This window comes from Strigops habroptila, chromosome 5 (genome assembly GCF_004027225.2).
Source record: "Strigops habroptila isolate Jane chromosome 5, bStrHab1.2.pri, whole genome shotgun sequence".
Taxonomy (NCBI): Eukaryota; Metazoa; Chordata; class Aves; order Psittaciformes; family Psittacidae; genus Strigops; species Strigops habroptila.
Window position 1 is genome coordinate 62,595,803 of NC_044281.2, and position 20,853 is coordinate 62,616,655.

Sequence of the window (20,853 nt, forward strand, 5' to 3'; positions counted from 1 at the left end):
CAAACAGAAGTTCCATAATGCATGGTGCAGAAACTACTGAGCAAGGTTCTTTGATCTGTTCTGTGCAGGTCAGTCTAAATGATCGTAGTATTCCCTTCTGTCTTTAATCTATTGAGGTGCATTATGACAAGCTTAACATGTATTTACATGTTTCCATTTAATTAACAGAATGTTACAGAGTGCATTTAGAGAAAGACAATTCAACTATTTTTAGATACTACTGTACCTTTAATTTATTAGCTTTTGTTAAAAGCATGTAACAATCTAGAGGATATAAAGTATAATTTACAAAAATATAAATCTTGGTTATTTTATTTTTAGTATTTAAACATATTACTATATAGTATGTGTTACTCGGAGAATATGTTTAACAATCCGAAATGATCCAACAAACCAAAAGTGTGGGATATTTCACATCTTTTGTAGAACGAATTATATATTAGGGAAGGGTAACCAAAAATGGCTATATTAACATACTGTTTATATGAAAGCTTATGCAGTGCACTATACTTGCATCCTGAAGAAAACTATAGATTTTAAGCCCTTTATTACAGCATTTTTCAGTATAAATATGCAGATTAAGAGTATGAGTGTTTTAGGCAAAAAGTTTTGATTTGTGTACAAAAGTGATAGTCTAAAAGAAGCCTGCTTTTGCAAGTTCACTTCCCATCTTCTTGGTTAACTGAAAAGATAAAATAGCCAGAAAATAGCGTATAAAAATGTATTTTAGTCCTTTGATTATGGAAAACTTCACACTTACATTTCTTGCTAAACACCAGGTTTCTTGGCTAGGTGGGTTAGGAAGATATTTGTGAAAGTACTGAATTCCTGGAAGATGAATATGAAGAAAAATGATGACAGTAAGACATATCCTTCCAGGTGAGCATGTGGATCGTTTTAGTCTCTCTGCATTCTTTGTGTAGAGGAACTGTAGGCTTGCGTTCATTCATCAGCACAAGTGGATTCTTTTTCCATTTACAACGTTCCCAGTGTAGTCGGGCAGGATGTGCAGGTCTCATTAAAGATCTGTTTGTATGAACTTACCGGCAGGCGCAAGTTTCAACCGACATATTGGGATATACCTTTAAAACAACATTTTTGTTCTCATCTAAGAACAGGACACTGAGTGAGCTCATTTTGTCAGGGACACAGCAGGGTTCTGGGATGCCAGGAATGATTCCTACTGCTTTTACGATGCTCTGGATTGTAGCATGATTTGATGGCCGGACAATCTGGAACAGAGAAAGAAATAGTTATTGTTTCATTTATGAGCAGTCACTTTCAGGGATGGACTTGGAAAATGACACCAATTATGCTATTTTGTTTCTCAGAAAAGTGAATATATGTGATTGAGTCCTGGGGCCATGCAGTACAGTCAGTCCCTCACACTTCCAGCTTTCCTGTGCAGGGTGTATTCAAGAGATATTTTTTGTCCCTTATGCTGCCTTTCATAAATACCAGAGGAGGGCACTGGTGGCACAGCCAGCCTCAGCAGCCTGAAGCAAGAATGTCCCTGACTGCACCAGAAAAGGACTAAGGTGGGAACTCTTCTCAGTCATAAGATGTTATCTTTTGTTTTCTTAACCTCTTGTCAGACTTGGAAAATTGGCTACTCTAAGTATTTCCAGAATAACCATCTCTATGTTCCAGTATTTCTCCTCATGTACACTAACTTGGAATTAGTTACTTTTTCTGGGAGTAATTACTCTCTTTTAAAAAGTGCTCCAAAAGTAGTGTCCACAGGGGGGAGTTTAGAATAGTCAAACAACCTGACAGAGCCTTTCTGATCATAACCCCACGACAAACAAGTACTTCATCCCTGTTGTCTTTTCTTCCCTCTCCCTTCCGCACCAGGCTTCCCCCCTCCCTCTAGCTATCCTCAAAGTGGAGAAGAAAACAAAAGGCTGGGAAGGTAGGAAATAGATGAAGTGAGTTTTCAGGACAGCTTTACATTTATATATTTTTCAGGGTACTGAACCACAATTTTATATAATAATTTTATATACTAAACAGTATACTGTTTAGTAGTTAAATATAAATTTTAATATTCTTTTGGCTTTTATTCACAAGCTACACTTGACCCTTGTAGGCTGAGGAACAGAAGAGTACTAAACAGTTTTCACCACTTCTGTTGCTTGAGGGACATATAGTCAAGAAGAGGTTTACTGGTGACAGAGTGACAGCCTTCCTTTGCCATTGCCTCAGCATAACATGGAATGAGTGTGCTCCAGTTATACGAGGTGATAGTATGGCATGCAACTCATCACTGAGGCTGAAGCTTCAGTGACTCCCGTTCAGCTGTCATATTTGAATACAGTCCCAGCAAATTAGTACAATAAGAGTAGGAAAATTGTGTTAGTCATATCAGGCTTTTTGCTACAGTTTCATAAGTTTTCTGCACAGATCTGGTATATGTGGTACATGAAATCTTTCATCATTATAGGTACATAGCTGAATAACGGGTGGAAAATGACATCTGTGGGAAAACAAATAGGGACTTTACACACCTCCACATGGAAGCAGATGCTTCAAGAGGGAAGAATTAAGGTCTCCCATATCTTCTCTATTTTTCAAATAATAATTGCGTATATGCAAAATGTGATTTTTCATTTCAACATGAAAAGTTATGTAGTCCATGGATATAACAAAGGAGCTATTTTAGGATAATTCAGTTTTGATACATTTGCTTTAAGTGTAACATATCAGATCTAAACCTTAATTGCTATTAAAGCTTTCAGATGTTCCTTGACTAAAGCGACCTCATTTGAGCCATTACAGGGAAGAACTGTGAAATCTGTCCTTGATCCTTCAGGGCTTCAAGACAGCATCCCTATAACCAAGTCCCAACAAGTGACCACTCCTAGAAAGTGCCTTTCTGTAATTAGCATATGTTGGCATAATTAGCAACAGCTTGCTCTCTCATGCTGCCCTTCATCTTTAGATTTCAAAGCTGTCTGCAGGCAAGCAGCAGTGAATTAGTCTCCCAGCTGCTATGTGAAGTAGAAATAAGCTTCTGCCCGCATTGGCCATGTCAGCAAATCTGGACAGCAAGAGAGAGACAGATGTAGCTTTCATGTGTTTAAGCAACTGCAGAGTTTAGAAATTCAAAGAACTAGAGTTTCTAGAATTAAGTTCTTTAACCTTTATGAAAAACCTCCTGAAATATTCCTAGCACCCTTATTATTTCATATTTTTATTTGAAATAGTCACAGACCCTAATGTGCTACTGAAACAGAATTTGTTGGCCACATACAGTGGATAGCCATCATTGCCTGTAGTGCTAGTTACTGACTTACAGAATTCCTGGGTGTGAACCTGAAGAAGATCCTACTAGGATCTTCTCCAGCTGTGCGGTCTCAAATATCTGCAAGGAACAAATAGATGTGAGCAAAGTCTAGCGTGAACAGCTGTTTACCAAGGCAACAGCAGGTGTATACACTATGCACAAAAATTGTTATAGAGAAAAATGCTTATTATGGACTGTTACTCCATGCAGGATATGGCTGCCTGAGGCCTACATCCACAGCAGACATCTACAGCAGAGCCAGACAGCACACCCATCCCACATCCAGCCAGGCTCTGAATTTTCTAGCCATTCTGGAAACCTGGCAGGACTGTTCAGTGATCGTGGGCAAGGCTTCACATTTATACTTTGTACTGATGTGCTAACATGGAAAGCTTGAAATAATGAGTTGAATGCCCAGCAGCGATGGCACTGGGGAAATGCTAATGGTTTAAATGCTGGCTGCTAAGTTATATACAGCAGGCCAGGTTCTGCTCTCACTTAACCTCTAGGACAATTCCGGCTCAGGAACATTTTGGGCCTCAGAAAGTTGAACGATGGTGATGAGGCCAAAAAGCAATTGAACAGCAGGTTTGAAATACTTTAGACCCTGCCCTTCTGCCTGGCTTACTCACCTTTTAAAGTCTGTTCTATCATGAATTTGCCCCTCAACACCTTCTCCTCCCCTCCATCTTAATAAGCAATACTTCTTAGCTTCAGAAAAGTTTTGTTTTCAGGTTTGAATTCGACTCTCAAAATGAAACTAATGAACTGATACAGGTATAAGGATGAAATCAAGAGAATTCTAGTTACTGTAGACAAGGGAAAGGATATGTTCCCACCTACCTCTACCACATGAAGGACTAGCATTTATTTGGCAAATGAACAGTGCAACCAGTCATTATTAACCATATAAACCAGTCTTCCCTTTCACAGTTCAGGGAATAAGAACTTCAGCAGTAAGGTAGGTGAACTTGCTATGACAAGATTTGTACCAGAGCTGTTTTGTATCTAGATCAAGAATTGCAGTTACTAATGTAGATGTGCAGAGTGATATACTGATACTTTAAAACAATAATCATGCAACGTGATGATTCTCAGTATGCCAAGTATATTTCTAGCTCCACAGTTCTAAAAGAGTACCTTGGAAACCCGTTGTCCATCACAGGTTGACTGTGTAGATCAAGTGAATAGCCTTAATATGGCCTTTGATTTAGTAGTGCCAGTATAATATGCATGCTTTCCTGACTTAGGGAGTATATGCAAGAACAAAAGCTATTTTGCCCTCTGTAATATTGAGCAATTCTTGTGCTCTGACCTGGAGCTTGAATCATGCTGATGTCCTAGTTATTTCTGTTCATTTGGAAACAGTCATTTTAAAAAGTTACAACTATGAATCTTTTTTTCCCCCCCCACTTAAAAATATAAAGCTAACAAAAAGTAGACCTCTTCCAAATCAAACCCAATCAAAGAGTGTGTCAAACCAAAAACCCCCTAAACCTGTGTATCTGTGATTTAGTTTTAAATTTCTGTCCGGTTTTGTTTGTTTTAGGGTTGGTTTTTTTTTTTTGGCACCAAGATGCTAGGGCACCCGTATTCATTTATCTAGAAAACAAGCATCAAAATGAGAACTAAACTGTTTTTTTTACAAGGGAATCTTTGTTCTATAGCAAATAGTATTTCTAGATAAGACATCAAATAAGTCAGCACTATAAGCTTATTTAACTATTTCAGCTAGAAATGGATGCACTCTCTTTTGCTTCTTTCAGTTTTTGTGTCATGCGGTTTTGCTCAAAGGAAGCCAGACGTATTAAATGTAGGTTTTGGGGTTTGTTTAGCTTTGGTATGTATGAACGGTGCATGAGACTGTGGGTCTATGGCAGAGGACCCATATTCCCAGGTTGTGTTTTGTTTTGGATAATTTAAATTGTGATTGTGTTGCATGCTCTCTTTACATTATAAAAAAAAAAGTGAAGTTGTATGTGAGCCTGTGCACGCTTTAATTTTTACCAGACCATGTATCAATTTATGTGTACATGGTTCAGTACTGGCCAGCTACACAAGAACATGTGGTCAGATTTGTATAGCCTTACTGCGATGTCTGGATTTCCACTGTTCTTGGACTTAAACTAGCCTGCATATCTACTCTTTCTGAAATCATACTACCTATTTCAACATAAACATACATCAGTCTCCCCGTATGTAAAGTAGGGCAGATTCCTGTCTCAAAGCTTTGAAATTCTCTCCTGTAAAACACTATCCATTATTTATGTGCTGAGTGACAGCATGCAAAAATGTTAGTAAAATAAATAATGAGGCCACTTGTAGGTAGAACTGCAAAATATTTACAGTTTCTAAACATGCAGGTTATGCAGTACTTTAAATCCTCCCCTCCCCCACTACTTGAAAGCACTATCAAATGCCGGTAATTCTTGTGCTACATAGGATTGCCAGAATTTTTACTTCAAGCCATAGAGCAAGTGAGTGGGAGTGGGCCAAACTGAAATTCCATTGGAGCAGGAGCTCATGTTTGCCTCTCTATTAACGAATTTCACACTGCTTCTATAGGAGGAATTCAGTATGCTAATTTTAGAGTGTAACAGACAGCTATATGGCATTTCCTGCCACATAAAATAAATCAACATTTTTGCTCCAGCAGGATCGTCTTAAGAATTTAGTAAAATAAAAAAACCACCAGAGAATTTCGAGACACAATATCAGCTTAACCAGTATTCTTATTTTCAAAGTGACAAACAGTTTCTTAAAGTTAAAAATACCTCATTGTCACTAGTCTGCATTTTTCTCCTGAGGTATTACCAGTGGAATTCAGAAACACTCTGATAGAGTACCTTGTTTTATTGTTAGCATTTAATACTTCATACTTATGCTACCACAACAGAGTAGTTTCATGATTTAGTGTGTGTAACCCTATTGTAATAAGCTGCCTAAAGCTTCATGTTATGGTTTCAAGATACAAGATGAGGAATCATAAGATAAACCTGAGACATTTTTCTTATTCTTCAGATTACTTTTAAAGATAACTTGGGATCTTTTTGCACTCATAAATACATTGATGAAAAGGATATTGTTTAAATTATTTAGGCTCAACAAGGCAACAGAATACAGTGGAAGAGGTAAAATCTAAACGAAAATCTTAACTAAAGGAGGAGTTGGATAAGCAGTACAGTAGATCTACTGTTTGCAAGCTGACAGAAACAAAAAGGCATACTACCTTGGGCATTGGAAATTCACATGCCCCTGCACAGTAGTAGGCATCAAATGATTTGGGAGATATGATCCATTCATTCCAGCCAATATCAGCAAAGTCAACTTTCATGTATCTTCTTGAACAAATCCTTGGCTCATTCCATTGTTTTCGCCTTGCTTTCTTCATTGTTTTCTCATCAAAATTTAGCACCTGAGACTTTGTAAGTGTTTCTGTATTTTCTTGCCCTTTTCTCCTTCGGTCTTTGCGTGAGGCTTTTGGTTTCAAGGATTTATAAGCATTCTCCCATATGTCATGTTTGTTATATTTATTGTTGTTATAATCTACTTCTGGCAACTCATTGTTCTGAATAGAGCTAGAGAGGTATGTATCCCTCCTCACTCGAGTGTCAGTAGAAGCATTAGGGGATAGATTTGGATCCCCATCATTGGAAGGGAATGGATCATAACGCTGTAGGGTGACTGCCACACTGTTAGGTTCAGAGATTGCAAGATCATTGGCATAAACTAGTATATAAGGTAAATGACTGGCGACCTGCTCAGGGAAGCCCTTGTGTTTCTCTCCAAAATCAAGCTCAGCACAGAGAATGAGCTCTCCAGCCCGTTTTGATTCTTTTATGATGTGTGAAATGTCCTTTGCATGCCAAGCCCCTCGCCTTTGAAGAAACATGGTGATGTTCCCTTTCACTAATCCATAGGCAGAATTCTGGTGAATGCTTTGGAAAATGAGGTTGAGCCGCAGGATCGGAGGCAGGTGAAGGAGGCGGCAGGATGAGTTCTTGGATCGCTTACAAAACACTTCCTGGTGCCGAGGGCGCTTGTCAGCATAGAAGTGAAAAGTGGCAGCAAGGATCATCTCTGAATCCTGCATGGATGTCAGATTGAAGCAGTACATGAGCTTCTGGGCCAAGAATTCTACAAGAGAGCAAGGAAAACATGGATAAATACCTGAGACCAAAACCATAGTGAAACCCTTATTCCTAAATAAGTGAATTAAAAAATTTTGCTTTTCACTTACCCACTTCAAATCAGTTCATATAGTGAGTTTGTCACTTCAACTTAAAACCATGGTGAATAAGTGGAGGAAAAAACCCTGAGAATATTTAATAGCAATATTACAACATCTGGACTGCCCAACACACTGGGCACCTTTTGTATACATTAGGGATAAAACTCTTCCCAGAGATTTCCAGTTTCAGACTGCCTTTCATTCAGCCAGGCATGAAAAGCAATTCTTGCTTCTACTTCATTTATAACAAAGGCAAGCTCAGAGAAGCTTTCAAATTTGTGAGTGGCAGAGCTCAGAATGGTACCCTACTCAGTACACTAGCTGAAAACAAGGTCTACAGTTAATATTCAAGATGATCCAATCTAAAGATGGCTGCAAAGATTCCTGAAAGATCTCTGGGTGCTTACTGTGTGAACATATGAAGTTCATGATCTGTAAAAAGTGCAAAAGAGACACTTCACAAGGGGGCTAGAAGTAAGCAGTGCAACACATTTTGAAGGCCATTACTCTTAGGAGCAATCCTCCTTTCCAGAATGCTTCATGTAGGAGCTTTGTTTTCAAGCACTGTGAAACCAACTTGGTTTCTAAGACTTGTGTTTTGATCTGCTTGAAGTTAGTGACAACTACTGTTGAGTAGGAGGTGACTCTTAAAATTCAAACCCCATTTGGTATAACTTCTTTTTAACTAATTGAACAAGTTGTGCTCAGGTTACGTCTCTACCCTCCTCTCAAGGAAGATGAGCAATTTTATACTAGTAACTATTTACACCACGTTTATTTAAACAGTGGAAACCTAAGAGATAACGTGTTAACATGTAATCCCAGGATCAAAAGACCATGCCTCCACAGTCTATCATGGTGAAAAGTTGTCTTTTTTTTTTTTCCTTCCCCTTAAACTAGCTCAAGAGTATACAGGAAAGTGGTGGCAGAACCAGGCAGTGATTCCTGTTCTTCCAGGCTCAGACTGGTACTTGGAATGCATCAAAGGACTAGAGTAGGTAAGTTCGCATCTTTAGTTAACCCAAGAGGGCAAACCCTCTGGCATCCCTTTTTGATATACCTGGAAATTCTCTGGCAGCAGGGAGAAAAAAGGGACAAACCCAACAAATCCAGCAGCCAGTCTTCCCAGAAACACTTAGGTTTGTTTTTCAACACACTGGGGATGATGACCCACAGAAATTCTGGCAAGAACAGAAAGGCAGTACTATTAACTGCCACCCGTCAGAATGTTCATCCTTTTAAGCACAGTTTCATTTGAAAGGTAGAAACTAATAGTGCTACATCTCACTAAATTGGTGCTTGCTGTCTTCCAGTTCATGCTGCACAGAACCATCATTTGAACTAAATCACAGCAGGTTAGGATGTTCATTAATCCCAGGCCCACATAGTCTGAAAGTACAAATGTTCAAGTATGCAATTTCTGTCTACACCATGTGTATTTTTTTCCTGATGCAGTAAAATGAAACAGTATTCTGTGATGAGAACCTATTTGTTTCTGTCAGTTCAGAAAAGGATTCCTATCAATAAACTTCTGATCAACACTAGTCTTATGTACAGGTGATCATACTATGAAAAAACTTAGAAGTTTAGATTCTTTTCAAGTCTTTGAAGCTTAGAAACTTCACAAGGCTGTTAACCTATTGTTCAGACCAAGGAAGAGAAGAATTGTAGTACTTCCTGTAGAACAACGGGCTGTTATTAATGTTTGTTCATCTCAGAAGGCATATTTTTTTAAAAAAGGCCACCCACTGCCTCTCCCCACTTGAGCTGTGTACAGTTAATTTTTTAATACATTTTTTTTAGTAGTAGAATGCTCCTAGCACCATCAGTTCTATAGATATGACTATGAAGCATATGCATTGCTGGGCTAAAAGCGTTTCAAATGCCAGTGTCCCAGAGTTTCAGATCAGAATGTAAACTGGCAATGATAGCTCAGAGAAAGGGATTTTTAATTCATCTAAATTAATTCTGTATTCTGGAGTGGAATAAACTCTTCAAAAGTCAACATTATTTGTAGAATAGGACAAGAATCTGAATTTGCAGCTACTGAAAAGCCAGAAGCCTGGAAGTACAGGCTGTGCAGGAAATGGGAATTGAGTTTTGGGTGGAGCATAGTCATATTTATCATATTGCATCACATGTCTCGGGCTTTTACCAATCTGTCAACCAAGCATTGTTACATTTTCCAGGTCTACTCTGAGTTGAACTGTGCTAGCTGTATACATTAAAGTTACTAATATTTTACTGATTGTATCAGTAAAATCACTGATCACTGTAGACAGCTTCAAGTTAGGAATACAGGCAAGATGTGTAGAGAGACACACAAGAGAGTGGTAGAGAAAAAAAAGGTAAATGGCCAAGGAAAGAAAATATTAGCCTTTAGTATGTGATCCACATAGGAGAATGTTGCATTGCAGTAAGCGAAGATTAGCAAAACAGATATACATGGTATTTCTGATAACACATTTGTGAGAAAGAAATTTGCGGAGAACCTAATTGAACATGTATGAAATTACGTTGAAGTAAGGCTCTGGAGGGTAGAATTACAGTTCCGTGAGTAATCTTGATTTGGTTTTCTTGCACATATGCATTATGATATAGTCTTAATTAAATATCTATTTTCTGCTATTCACCAAAGCCTTTGCTTCATTTAGCACAGAGGATGGATAGTGTTGAGGAAATGAGCTGGAGCTGCAAAAGTCCATTTATGGGGAAGTTTCATGGCTTAGGCAGCAGATTGCTGCCAGGAACGCCAGTACCCTCCAGTCGCAGCAACATAGGCTGGTTAGGATTGGAAGGGACCTTAAAGATCATTTAGTTTCAAACCCCCTGCCTCAGGAAGGGACACTTCCCACTAACTTCATATTTCACATTTGGTCACAAAGCACTTATGACTTGACTGTGTAACTACCTTCAGCCAATTGGTGCTGTTTTCTAAAGCTACAAAGTTCCCTGGAAACTGGAAAGCACCTAAAGAAAAAAAGAAGTTGAGAAATTAGTTCATAGACTGTCTCTCAGCTCTGTCAGAAACATAATAAACTCTTAGAAACACACATAGAGGTGAGGTGAGAGGTGGTGATCAGATGTTTGGGAAGCACTCTTCCTAGAGTGATAAGTACTGCTAGAGGAACATGAAGAACTTGTATCTGGAACATGCGCAAACAGCACATACGTATATATAGCAGGTGCCTCACTTAGAATATGGAAAAATACCACATATTGAATCAACCCAGTCAGACCATCTACACCCTGCCAGGCATATCTAGGATGGCAATATAATGGTGTAGTTAAGGAGACCTCAGTAATGCATAAGACAAGGGAACAAAGTCCGGGCTGACATTTTGTGCCTCTGGAGCCCTCCTATTGACAATCGTAACTAACACTGATGCTCGAGCGTCCCCTAACAAAGAGCTTCAAGCTGCAGGGTAGGAACAGAAGGTTACAGATTTTCTGAAAGGTACATGTTTAAAGAAAAGAAAAATAAGTAAGTCCATTGCTTGGGATAATGAAAAGGAAACTATTGTAGGTGTCGTCTGTTCTGCTTATCTCAGTGGTATTAGAATTATCATCTGTATTTTATAAAGAATAGACCCTCCACTTGTCTTGTTAGATAAAACATGCCCATTTCTTCTTTCAGAAGAACACACCAGAACTTCTTGGGGGAGATAAATTAAGATGTTCTGCCACGTGAGGTTCTTCTCCCCTCCCTCTCTTGTGTCATTCTATAGTTCATGTCAGACTGTTTATCACTAGGTTGATGAATTACAAAGAAATACAATTTATTGCTATAACAAAGGAACATTGCAGAGGAGCTTCTGCATTCATGCCATGTTACTGGGGAGAGGTGGGATCCAGTAGAGAAAGTACACAGATGGGACACAAGCTTTGGACATGGGTGTGCTTTACTTCCATTATGTGGAAAGAAAAGTCACTTCCAGGCATCTCTGGCTTGGTTTCATGATCTGACAGATGAGCAAAATAATATTGGTGTGTAATTGGTCAGTACAGTCTATTTTAGTGTTTTAAACCAGAATTTAAACCATTTGGATGCAAGTAACTTGTTCAGCAGATTAATTGAAATATGAAGAAAGAGAATATAGTGCAATTCTTGCATTCTTCCCAAATCACTCTTGTGGTCCAGGGCCTTAGTTGGGTAACAGCCAGTATCAGCAGCTCAGTTCACAGAAAAACAAGAGTGGTAGCAGGAGGTCATGCAATAACCATCCACAATGGAAGTTCCTTCCCAACTCCTCTAAGCAGCTGCTAGCTAATGACCTAGAGCATGACTATTTCTCTCCCAAATGTCTGCAGTTGTTGTTTTCTAAACATTTTCATTTGCTACTTACCCTTCCATGGGATCTCCCCCCTCCTTGAATATAATTATTTTTTAATGTTACATTTGACATAGGGTAGAAATTAAGTTCTGGGTGCTCTAGAGAATATGATTTATTGTGCAATGGTATAGTAGCCTCAACCACTGTATGCTGCATTGTGTTCTATGCATGAAACAAATGTAGGAGAAATAGACTGAAACTCACAAAAGCAAGTTTTGAATTCACCTATCAGATATGCCTATAAAAACCCCACATATTTCTGGCAGTGTTAACAAAAATTATGTTCTAGAAACTGATATAATTCTTATTTTAAGAGTGAAGTTGTCAGCTGTATTCTGTAAGAGTTAACCAAAGAAAGAAGAGGTTTTCCAGAAAAGATAGTTTGGGTTTCCTTAGCACAGGATAACTGCACAAACCTCTTCTTTATTACTTTGAAGGAGGACTGGGATAACGAAAGTGCAGTTTTGACGGACTGCGTGTGCTCTTCCACCCTCTCCATTAAGCTGAACAAAGCTGGGGAAAGGGAGATCAGACATGCGTCTTTCCACGTCTGGGCAGTACCGCGGACACAGAGTGCCAAGCAGTTCTGGGCGGCCCCGCAGGCGGCACTCTTCCGACAGACCCGGCGAGCCTGCGAGAGGAGCGGACCTGCCGCTGGAGCACTCGCGGCTACGTTCGTGCTCTAAGTATCTTTGAAAAGGTCTTCCGACCCATGCGATCCGCGCTGGGAACAGCGCTTCTTTTGCCGATGATCTGCATCCACAGCAACGGTGGCTTTCTGAAGGGACATACCTTCAGATTCTTTTGGGGGAAGGAAGGGACCCGGGGAGGTGGGAAGCCGCCCGCAGAGCAGAAAGCAGACACCAGGTCCGAATGGTTAGCACGGGTCTCCCCAGTATTCGCCCAGCGTGACACCCCCCGCCGTCAGTGACAACCTCGGCGCAAACCCGTCGTTGTAAAGCGAAAGAGGAGCTAGGGGGCCCCAGCGGTGCCCCCCGTGCCCGGCCCGGCTTACCCGGCTTGGCTTTGAAGCTGCGGACCGTGTTGCCGTCGCCGGGCCGGCTCCCTTCCCGGTTGTACTTCTCGTAGAGCTTAAGCATGTGGACAGCTACCATGTCCTGAGCGATGCCGCCCAGCGCAGGGGGCGGCGAGGAGCCCCCGCGGGGGTCGCGGCCGGGGGAGGGCGAGTCCCGGGCGGCTGGCGGCCGGACGGGGCAAGCGGGCTGGCTGCAGGCGCCCTCCCCCGCAGGCGAGCGGCAGCCCCCATGGCCCAGGGCCCACAGCAGGAGGCAGCAGGTCAGGCGGCCAGCCATCGGCGGGGCGGATGCTGCGGGGCGGCCGGGCACGGAGCGGCGGTAGCTCGGGCGCTGCCTGCGTCTGGGTCTCCCGGTTGGCCCTGCCGCACCGGGGCGAGGGGGCGGCGGGGCCAGGGAGAGAGGGAGGAGGGAGGGTGAGGGCGGCTCCCCCCCGCCGGTGATGCCGCCTCCGCCGGGCCAATCCCCGGGCCCGGGGGTGAAGAACTGCCGGCCGGAGGTGCCGGTGCAGGAAGACTCGCAGGAGGGAACGCTGCGTTACTCCAGTGCCGGGCTTCCCCGCGCTTTAAAGCGTAGCAGGGAAAGCATCTAAATTAATTAGCGCACAGCCGCTTATTGGAGACACATGTCACCGCCGCCGCTGTGGCAGCGAGCGCTGCGGCAGGACGGCACCTTGGCTGCCTGCGCCAGCAGGGGTTGCGGGGGGGGGGGGGGGGGGAAGGCGTGTCTTGAAAATGATTTCTTAGACGTAGAAGCAAATAGATAACAAGCGGGCTGGCAGGCGGTGGGAAAGGGCAGGTGGGTGGCAGGGTCATCATGAGAAGGAAATGGTGTGCACATACTTGCGGAAAGAAGTGGAAGAGTCTTTTTCTGTTTCGATCGGTAGAGCTGACAGTGCTGTCTTGGAAAGGCAACGCTGTAAACAGTGTTTGTTTCAAGGATCCCGGAGAAAACAGAAGTCCCCGGTGCGTCCAGGCTCTGGAAGACCCGGTGTGAACTAGCCTGGAGTGTAACAAGGGTCACTGATAATTCCAAGCAGATACTTAAATAGTAGGGGTTAAAGGGGCTGTGCATGGGTAAACTTTCGTCACTGGGCTATTTCTATGTGTGATCTGAAGGAGGAGAATACTGGTGTGAATTTCTGAAGGATTTACATGGCCTAGGTCGGAGGGGGTTGATTTAAAAGTGAATGGTGCATGTTGTGCTTATTCATCATGTGACACAGGTAGTTCTGAATCTTAGTTTATAGTCACCCAGCGGGTATAAATGCTGCTATAATGAATAGCAGTTTTAAAGACAACTTATAAGGAGAGTGGTATATTTTAAGGGAATTTGTTCGTTCTGCCTCCTTTTTTAAAGCTTGTCCTCCAGTAGCCAAGACAGTTACTTTTCTTGGAGAGTATACAATGCAATAATTGAAAAATTGTTGGAAAAAGCTACTGTTGCTGTGTATAACACAACCGTTTTGTGATTTTTTAACCTTGGAGTGCCAAATCTGAGCAGATACTATTGAAAGCCTCTGAACCACAGGTCTGTCGTTTTTTGGAGCATGGTAAAGAAAGGCTTGATTCATTTTTAAAGTTAGCACTGGGCCACATTGCTCTGTGCCCTTGAATGTATGAAACAAACAATTTGCAAATACAAATTTGCCCAAATGTAGGTTGCTAAAGTATCAAACCTCCTATTAATTAATCTTTGCCTATAAATAAGCCAAACCATCCTTTGATGCTGGGTTGTTTTTTTTTTTTTCTCCATGGTAGCATGCTCATGACCTCCACTGGGGGTGTGAGCGAACCTTTTGTTGTTTGTGGTTTTTGTCTGTACTGTTTCTATACAATCAAGGTCCTGTGAAAAGGAGGAAGAGGCAGCAGGAGGTAGGAACAAGCTGGGCTATTTTGGACCAATGTCCCATTAAAATGTTCTTTCTCTCCTTAACTCACTCCAAACTCCTATTCAGGCATACACTTTGTATCAGTCTTTAACCTGCACTAAAACCTGTAGGACACTGATACTTTGACATTGTTGGAAAGAATTAAAGAATCAACCAGGGATGGCTAATATTTCTTGCCTTATTTTATTGCAGAACAGCAGGAATTCAAAGTCTTTAAAGCTCTGGTACTTTGACTCTTTTATGCAGCTGAGATGATGAAATAAAAATGTGTTTGGTAAAGGAATTCAAATTAGCACTGGGTCACATAATTCCCCTGTTCTGAATATGGCCAATCAATGGCATCTCTAAGGCATCTAGAGGCAAGAGCTATGCAATTTCTGCTCATGCAGAATAATATTCCTAGCGTGGAAATTTCTGCTAATTAAAGCTCTTGCCAAGTAGAGTTGGTTTTTTTTTTTTTTTTTTCTTCTTTGCAAGCCAGGATTTGGAGAAAGTCTCCCTACAGTTAGAGCAATGCAGTCAAGGTTTTAAACTGCAGATCTAAGCTTCCTGCTAAAATTCTTGTGATATAAGTAGTGTTGGACACCTTAAATAACAGCTTATATATGAAAAAAAACCCAACCCCAAGTAACGTTTACTTATGGAATTAGAGACATCTATACAAAAGAACTATTGTGACCTGTGTTTGTGTTTTGTTGTAGAACATAACTTAGGAAATACATAGGAAATATATAAGAGGGGGCACCAGGGCACCAGGATTAGTATCTATTCTTTTTGTTCTACTGTAAAATAACTTATTAACTCCCTTTAGGGTTAGATGTATCTATATTAAACAGTGTTGCCTGACTTTATTTTTAATAATAAAGTCAGTAACAGGGAGAATAAAGGTTAAAACTCTAGGGGAGTTAATGAAACAAATTATTACTGAATTTGGGCTTAAGTCCAAATTTCTGGTTACTACTTACTGTAAGACAGCTCATTCATTTTTTCACTCACAAAAATACCTTGCTATGCATCACGCTACATAATTAGCTAGGACCATACAAGACCATTCCTAAAGTATGTAACTTATTAATTGGAAATTAACTGAATGAAATGCACTGGGCTGCAGATTCTCATAGAAACTGTTGGCAGAACTCTAAAAACCCTTTTCGCATTCAGTCCAAAACCACGTGGTGTGACAAGAATATATGGTTAGCAGAAGGCTTTTGGTTTTTGTTCAGTTTTCCTGAACGATAGTGAAATTATCTTAATACCTCAAAAAGAATAAAAAATCATAGCAACAAGAATCGTATCAGTGTTTAAGTGTTAAAGCAAGCACAGTGCTCAGAGCTGATCCAGGGCCCTGAAAGGCTCTTAATATTAAGAGTTCGGCATATCAGGCAGTGCTGCTTGTTTGCAGGGAAAGCTTTGCCTCTTAAGAAGCACCACTCACTGTCCCAGTCCATCCCCTCCGCTCAAGAACAAGCTCTTGCCTTGGATTTCCATTCTGAATCCACACTCCCTCATATTCCAGTCTGTGGCAAGAATAGCCTTTCCCCCTACCAGGCACCCCATCCTTCATCTTTAGTGACAAAGGTTTATTTTGTCTATCTTGATTTGCCTCTGTTCACATCCTATCACACCACACTATCAATGGTGCATAATTACAGAAAGTAACAAAGTAGAAACCAAGATGCACAGACTCAGTTTAACTTAGCATAATTTGTCCCACCCTACTGTAGATACCCTGTCATTGTTTGGGAGATTTCTCCTCACTGGGAGGGGATGCATCACAAGTGCCTGGCCATAGCACTTCCTGGGATACATACCCTCTTCTTCCATGGGAGAGAGAAGCCACAAACCATGCAGGAGAATGAGAGCACAAGGCAATCAAACCACTCAGGTTGTGGCTGAAGCAAAAGTAGACAGATTTAGGCAGGAAAGGGGGTGGGGGTTTTAAATCCAATTTCCTGTTCAAAAGCAATTTTAAAGAAATATTTCAAGCAACCCTAGGCACCAGTCTTGAAGTTCCAGCCAGCAACCTATAGGGCTTTGAATTCCCTGTCCTTTTGCTCACTTTGTTTCCTAGGCAGCAAAGACTCTTACTGAGGTCAGTGTTCAATACAAGTTCAGAGCTCAGCCTGATGCACTTAACAGGCAAGATCGATACCCACTGAGCAACAGTTGCCTGTGTAAACACTAGTGCTTTTCAAGAGAACAAGCAGGAACTGAAGGTGGGTTGGATAGGCTTGGTGAGACTGCAGCGTGCCGTTATAGATCCTGCGTCAGTGCTAAGGTGGCCAGCTGTGATACGCATCTTCTGACTTCTGTTTACAAGTGGAATTTGAAGGCTATGGAAAGAGGGTGGGGGAAAGGCAGCAGCAGCTGGGAACCATCCATGACCACAGCTGGTTTTTCAAAGATCGTCTTGCAAATTGGGTTGGGATCTCTCCAGGATTTTCTTGGTCTGAGTAATGCTGCAGACGAGAGGAGGATGTATTGTGCTGATAGTACAGAAAGGTTTCTGCACATGGTGGACTAGATTAGACAAGTATTGGGGACTTAGAAGCGTGATGAGCAGCTGCTGACCAGTAGGTGGCAAGCGTGCCCCTAAGTCAAGGCACCCCTTGCCCTCCTGTTTCGTATGGGGCGCTATTGTGTCCTTAGGGTGACAGTTGGGATCACTTATGATCCTGTAGCATTTTCCCAATGAGCAGCTCTGTCAGGTGGCTTCAGTGTTTCCAGCTTGCATATTCATAGCTTTCTAAACCTTTTGATAGCTTTAGCTGGCCTCCTGCATAGGGCTTGTGGGAGAACCTGGCTCAGTGAGGTACACTAGGTTCTCACAGGTCTCCCCCAGGCTATAACAGTTGTAGTAAGGACCCATGCTTTCTTTGAATCATAGGATCGTAGTAGGATTTGGGTTAGATCATCTAGTTCCAACCTCCTGCCATGGGCAGTGACACCTTCCACTAGACCAGGTTACTCAAAGCCCCATCCAGCCTGGCCTTGAACAGTGCCAGGGAGCCACAACTGCTCTGGGCAACTTATTCTTTATTGAAAGTGACAGAGAACTCACAGCAAGAATTATATTTTCATTAATATTTAAGATTTATATGCTATTTCAAATCTGTTGTGTTTTCATTCAAATTTGTTGTGTGTATCCCCTGCAGACTTGGATACAGATCTTTTTTTGTTTTCTTTGAAATGCAGTATGGTTTCTCTGCAAGAATAAGTGGTTCTCATGCTCTTTCCTGAGGGGGCAGCAATGCAGTTATGAATAAAGGCAACTATGAATGTAGTAAAGCCTGACTCAGATCAGTGGTGTCTCTTCAATAGATGTTATTGGATGTTGGTTTAGGTTCAAAGTGTATTAAATACTGTGGGATGAAAGATGCTGCAGATATTTAAGCAGACCTGATCTTGCTCTGAGTTAGGGTAAAGAATGAAATGATCTCCCGGAGAGATTTTAGTTCCTAAAAATGCTGTAGTTCTGTTAATGGAAAGGATGATAATTTATACTAGTAAAAAGAAATTGAATAGTAAATATGGCAGATATGTTAGGGCATTTTTCTCTCTGTAAAAACTTATCAAGCATCTGTGTTTGGCGCTAAATGTATATTACATCTTAAGCTTCTCTTTGTATGAGAAGCAGGAGCATTTTCTTGCTTAGGTCTATTTGTCATCTTTCTAGAGCGTGTGCTCTTTGTTCCACCACCAGAGAAATGAGAGTATGTGGTCTTAATATTGTAATTGTCTGGATCCGTGCTGACAGTCTTCCCTCAATCCTGCAAATACTGAAAAATAAATACTTTTAGATGCATTCTTTCCCTGAGCAGGTGTTCTGAATGTGGAGTTACTCAGGATAGATGAAAGCAAAGAGATTGAGAGGTTTTGACAGGTTTCCAAGCTTTTTGCTTTTTGGTTTGCTTTTTGTTGGTTGGTTGGTTCTTTGGGGTTTTTTTTTTTTGTTTGCTTGTTTGTTTGGTTGGTTTTGGTTTTGGTTTTTTTAATAAAATAAAACTTCTACAGGAAGTGTGTCGTTCCAGGCAAAAGAGTAAATGCACATACATGTTATTGTGACCATGATTCCATACCTCTGTGTTGGTATTTTTGTTTGTTTGTTGGTTGGTTTTTTTAGATCAGAATGCTTTTAGGAGTACAGGATCCATTTGTAACTTTGCTCTTAGTGGTAATCATATAATGGCCATGATGATCAGAGTCAAGGCAAGATTTAAGGGTAGAGGTAATATTTTGCATTAGATAACTAGCATGGGGAGGCTGGAAGTTTTTCTGAATTTTGCAGCCATACTTGTTGGTCTAATGAGAGCTATTGCCTCTATTTGCCTTGCTTCTGAATCCATGAAGCCTCTTCTCTTGTTTCTTACTCTGTGTAAGCACTTAGCTTCCTCTTCAGGCATTTCAACAATTCAGCAGATTTTATTTCTCCAGATATATCTCTTCCATATTTCCTCGATCTATATGTCTCTTCCTCATTTTCTCAGATTCAACATTTTTGAAGGGAGATACCAATACCTCTCACCTTTTTCTGAGGAAATCCTATTCTGTCCTCCAGCCTTTAGAAGGAATGTGCATAAGTGGGTAAGTGCAGAACACTAGTTTTCCTGACAATTTTACCATTCAGCTGTCTCATTTGAAAGAGTCATTCAGGTTATCATCTCATATTATATTCAATATGCTTTAAAAAACCAACATTTAACACAGAAACTGACTGAGCTCAAAGCGGTATTTTTGTTCTGATTTCCATAGACAGAATCCAGAGTAGTAAACAGAATTCACACATTGTGTATAAACTGACCCCACAGATCACTGCTGTGTCATTTGGGTGCATGTGGGTATTTTGCTTTTTGTAAAAGAATACTAAGGGAATGTTTTCTGTTTTTCTGTTATACTAAGTTGTGGGCCAAAATGTAACGTCACTACATTAACTTTGGGGTTGCACCCAAGATGAATTTGGCCCAGTCAGTTGTTAAATTCTTGCTATGATTGATCTCAGCTTGCTCAGAGAGGAGTCGTGCCAGACAAGCAACCACAGAAATCATCAGTTGAAGCTCCACCAGGATTCTCATTCCCTGTAAATTGAAAAATAAAGCTTTGAAATAAAATGCTTTGTTCTTCAATCTCACACTAACTTTTCATTAACATTATAGAAGTCTTAAGCTATTAGGAAGATGCTAGTTAAAGCAGAATGGCTTGAAGTACTGAAGTGGAGAAAAATACGATTATGATTCTGAATGAGGTATCCTACTAGTTCTTGGCATCTTGTGGCATCTTATCTCTGATATTTTCAGTTGCAAATTTCATTACCTTCCACACCCATTTATCATAGACATACATAATGTAAGTAAATTAAAGCCTATTCTTGGCATATTAATTTTATGTATCCAAAACCACCCATCATCCATATAAATGACACAATATGAACATTTTCCCAGCTCTTTCTTCTGAACTCTATGCAGAGGTATTTTTTCCACAGAAAGAAGAAATACCAGAAATTCCATAAAGCTCGCTTAAAATTGCTTTATAGCAAATCAATGAAAAAAGCTCATAGATAAATATTGGAGCAGAAGAATCATGAAGCTAATACTAGATTCTTTCTTTTCAGTACTTAGGGGTATAACTGCATGTGACTTCAATAAATTTCTACTCTGAAAAGCTGTTCTTCTAATACAACTTTTTATATTACCAATACACCAGAGGAATAAAAGGAACAATCAGATACTAAAAAATCTGCCATCAGTAATCATTGGGTTAGTCAGTATTGGATTAAAAGGACTGCTGATCTAGTGGCATGGCAATCCTTTTATGCACCCCTAATGGCATTGCATGTTTATGGTTTTTCACATGCTAGTGATTTCCACATCAAATAGCTATTTCCACTCTATGCACCAGCACCGGTAAATTTCTGCAAGCTAACATGAATTCCGTGGGCTAGCTGTACTGTTGGATATGGGTAGGACAGGAAAATTCAGAAATGTGGGTAATGAACTTGTGATTGAAATCCAGTAAATTATCATACTGATTCTCAGATAGGCATAAACTCTACATTCCTAATATATATAGGCATAAAACCA

General features: G+C 40.7%; 1 protein-coding gene across 1 annotated transcript; it reads right to left on the bottom strand.

The window, feature by feature from the left end:
• Positions 1 to 207: 207 nt before the first annotated feature.
• GDF10 (growth differentiation factor 10) lies at positions 208 to 13,350 on the bottom strand. The gene is made up of 3 exons (XM_030486815.1): positions 12,867 to 13,350; positions 6,516 to 7,423; positions 208 to 1,232 (listed from the first exon to the last, which is right to left on the bottom strand). The coding sequence occupies exons 1-3, from the start codon at positions 13,162 to 13,164 to the stop codon at positions 1,041 to 1,043; spliced, it is 1,398 nt and encodes a 465-aa protein (XP_030342675.1). The 5' UTR covers positions 13,165 to 13,350; the 3' UTR covers positions 208 to 1,040.
• Between the last annotated feature and the right edge of the window lie 7,503 nt (positions 13,351 to 20,853).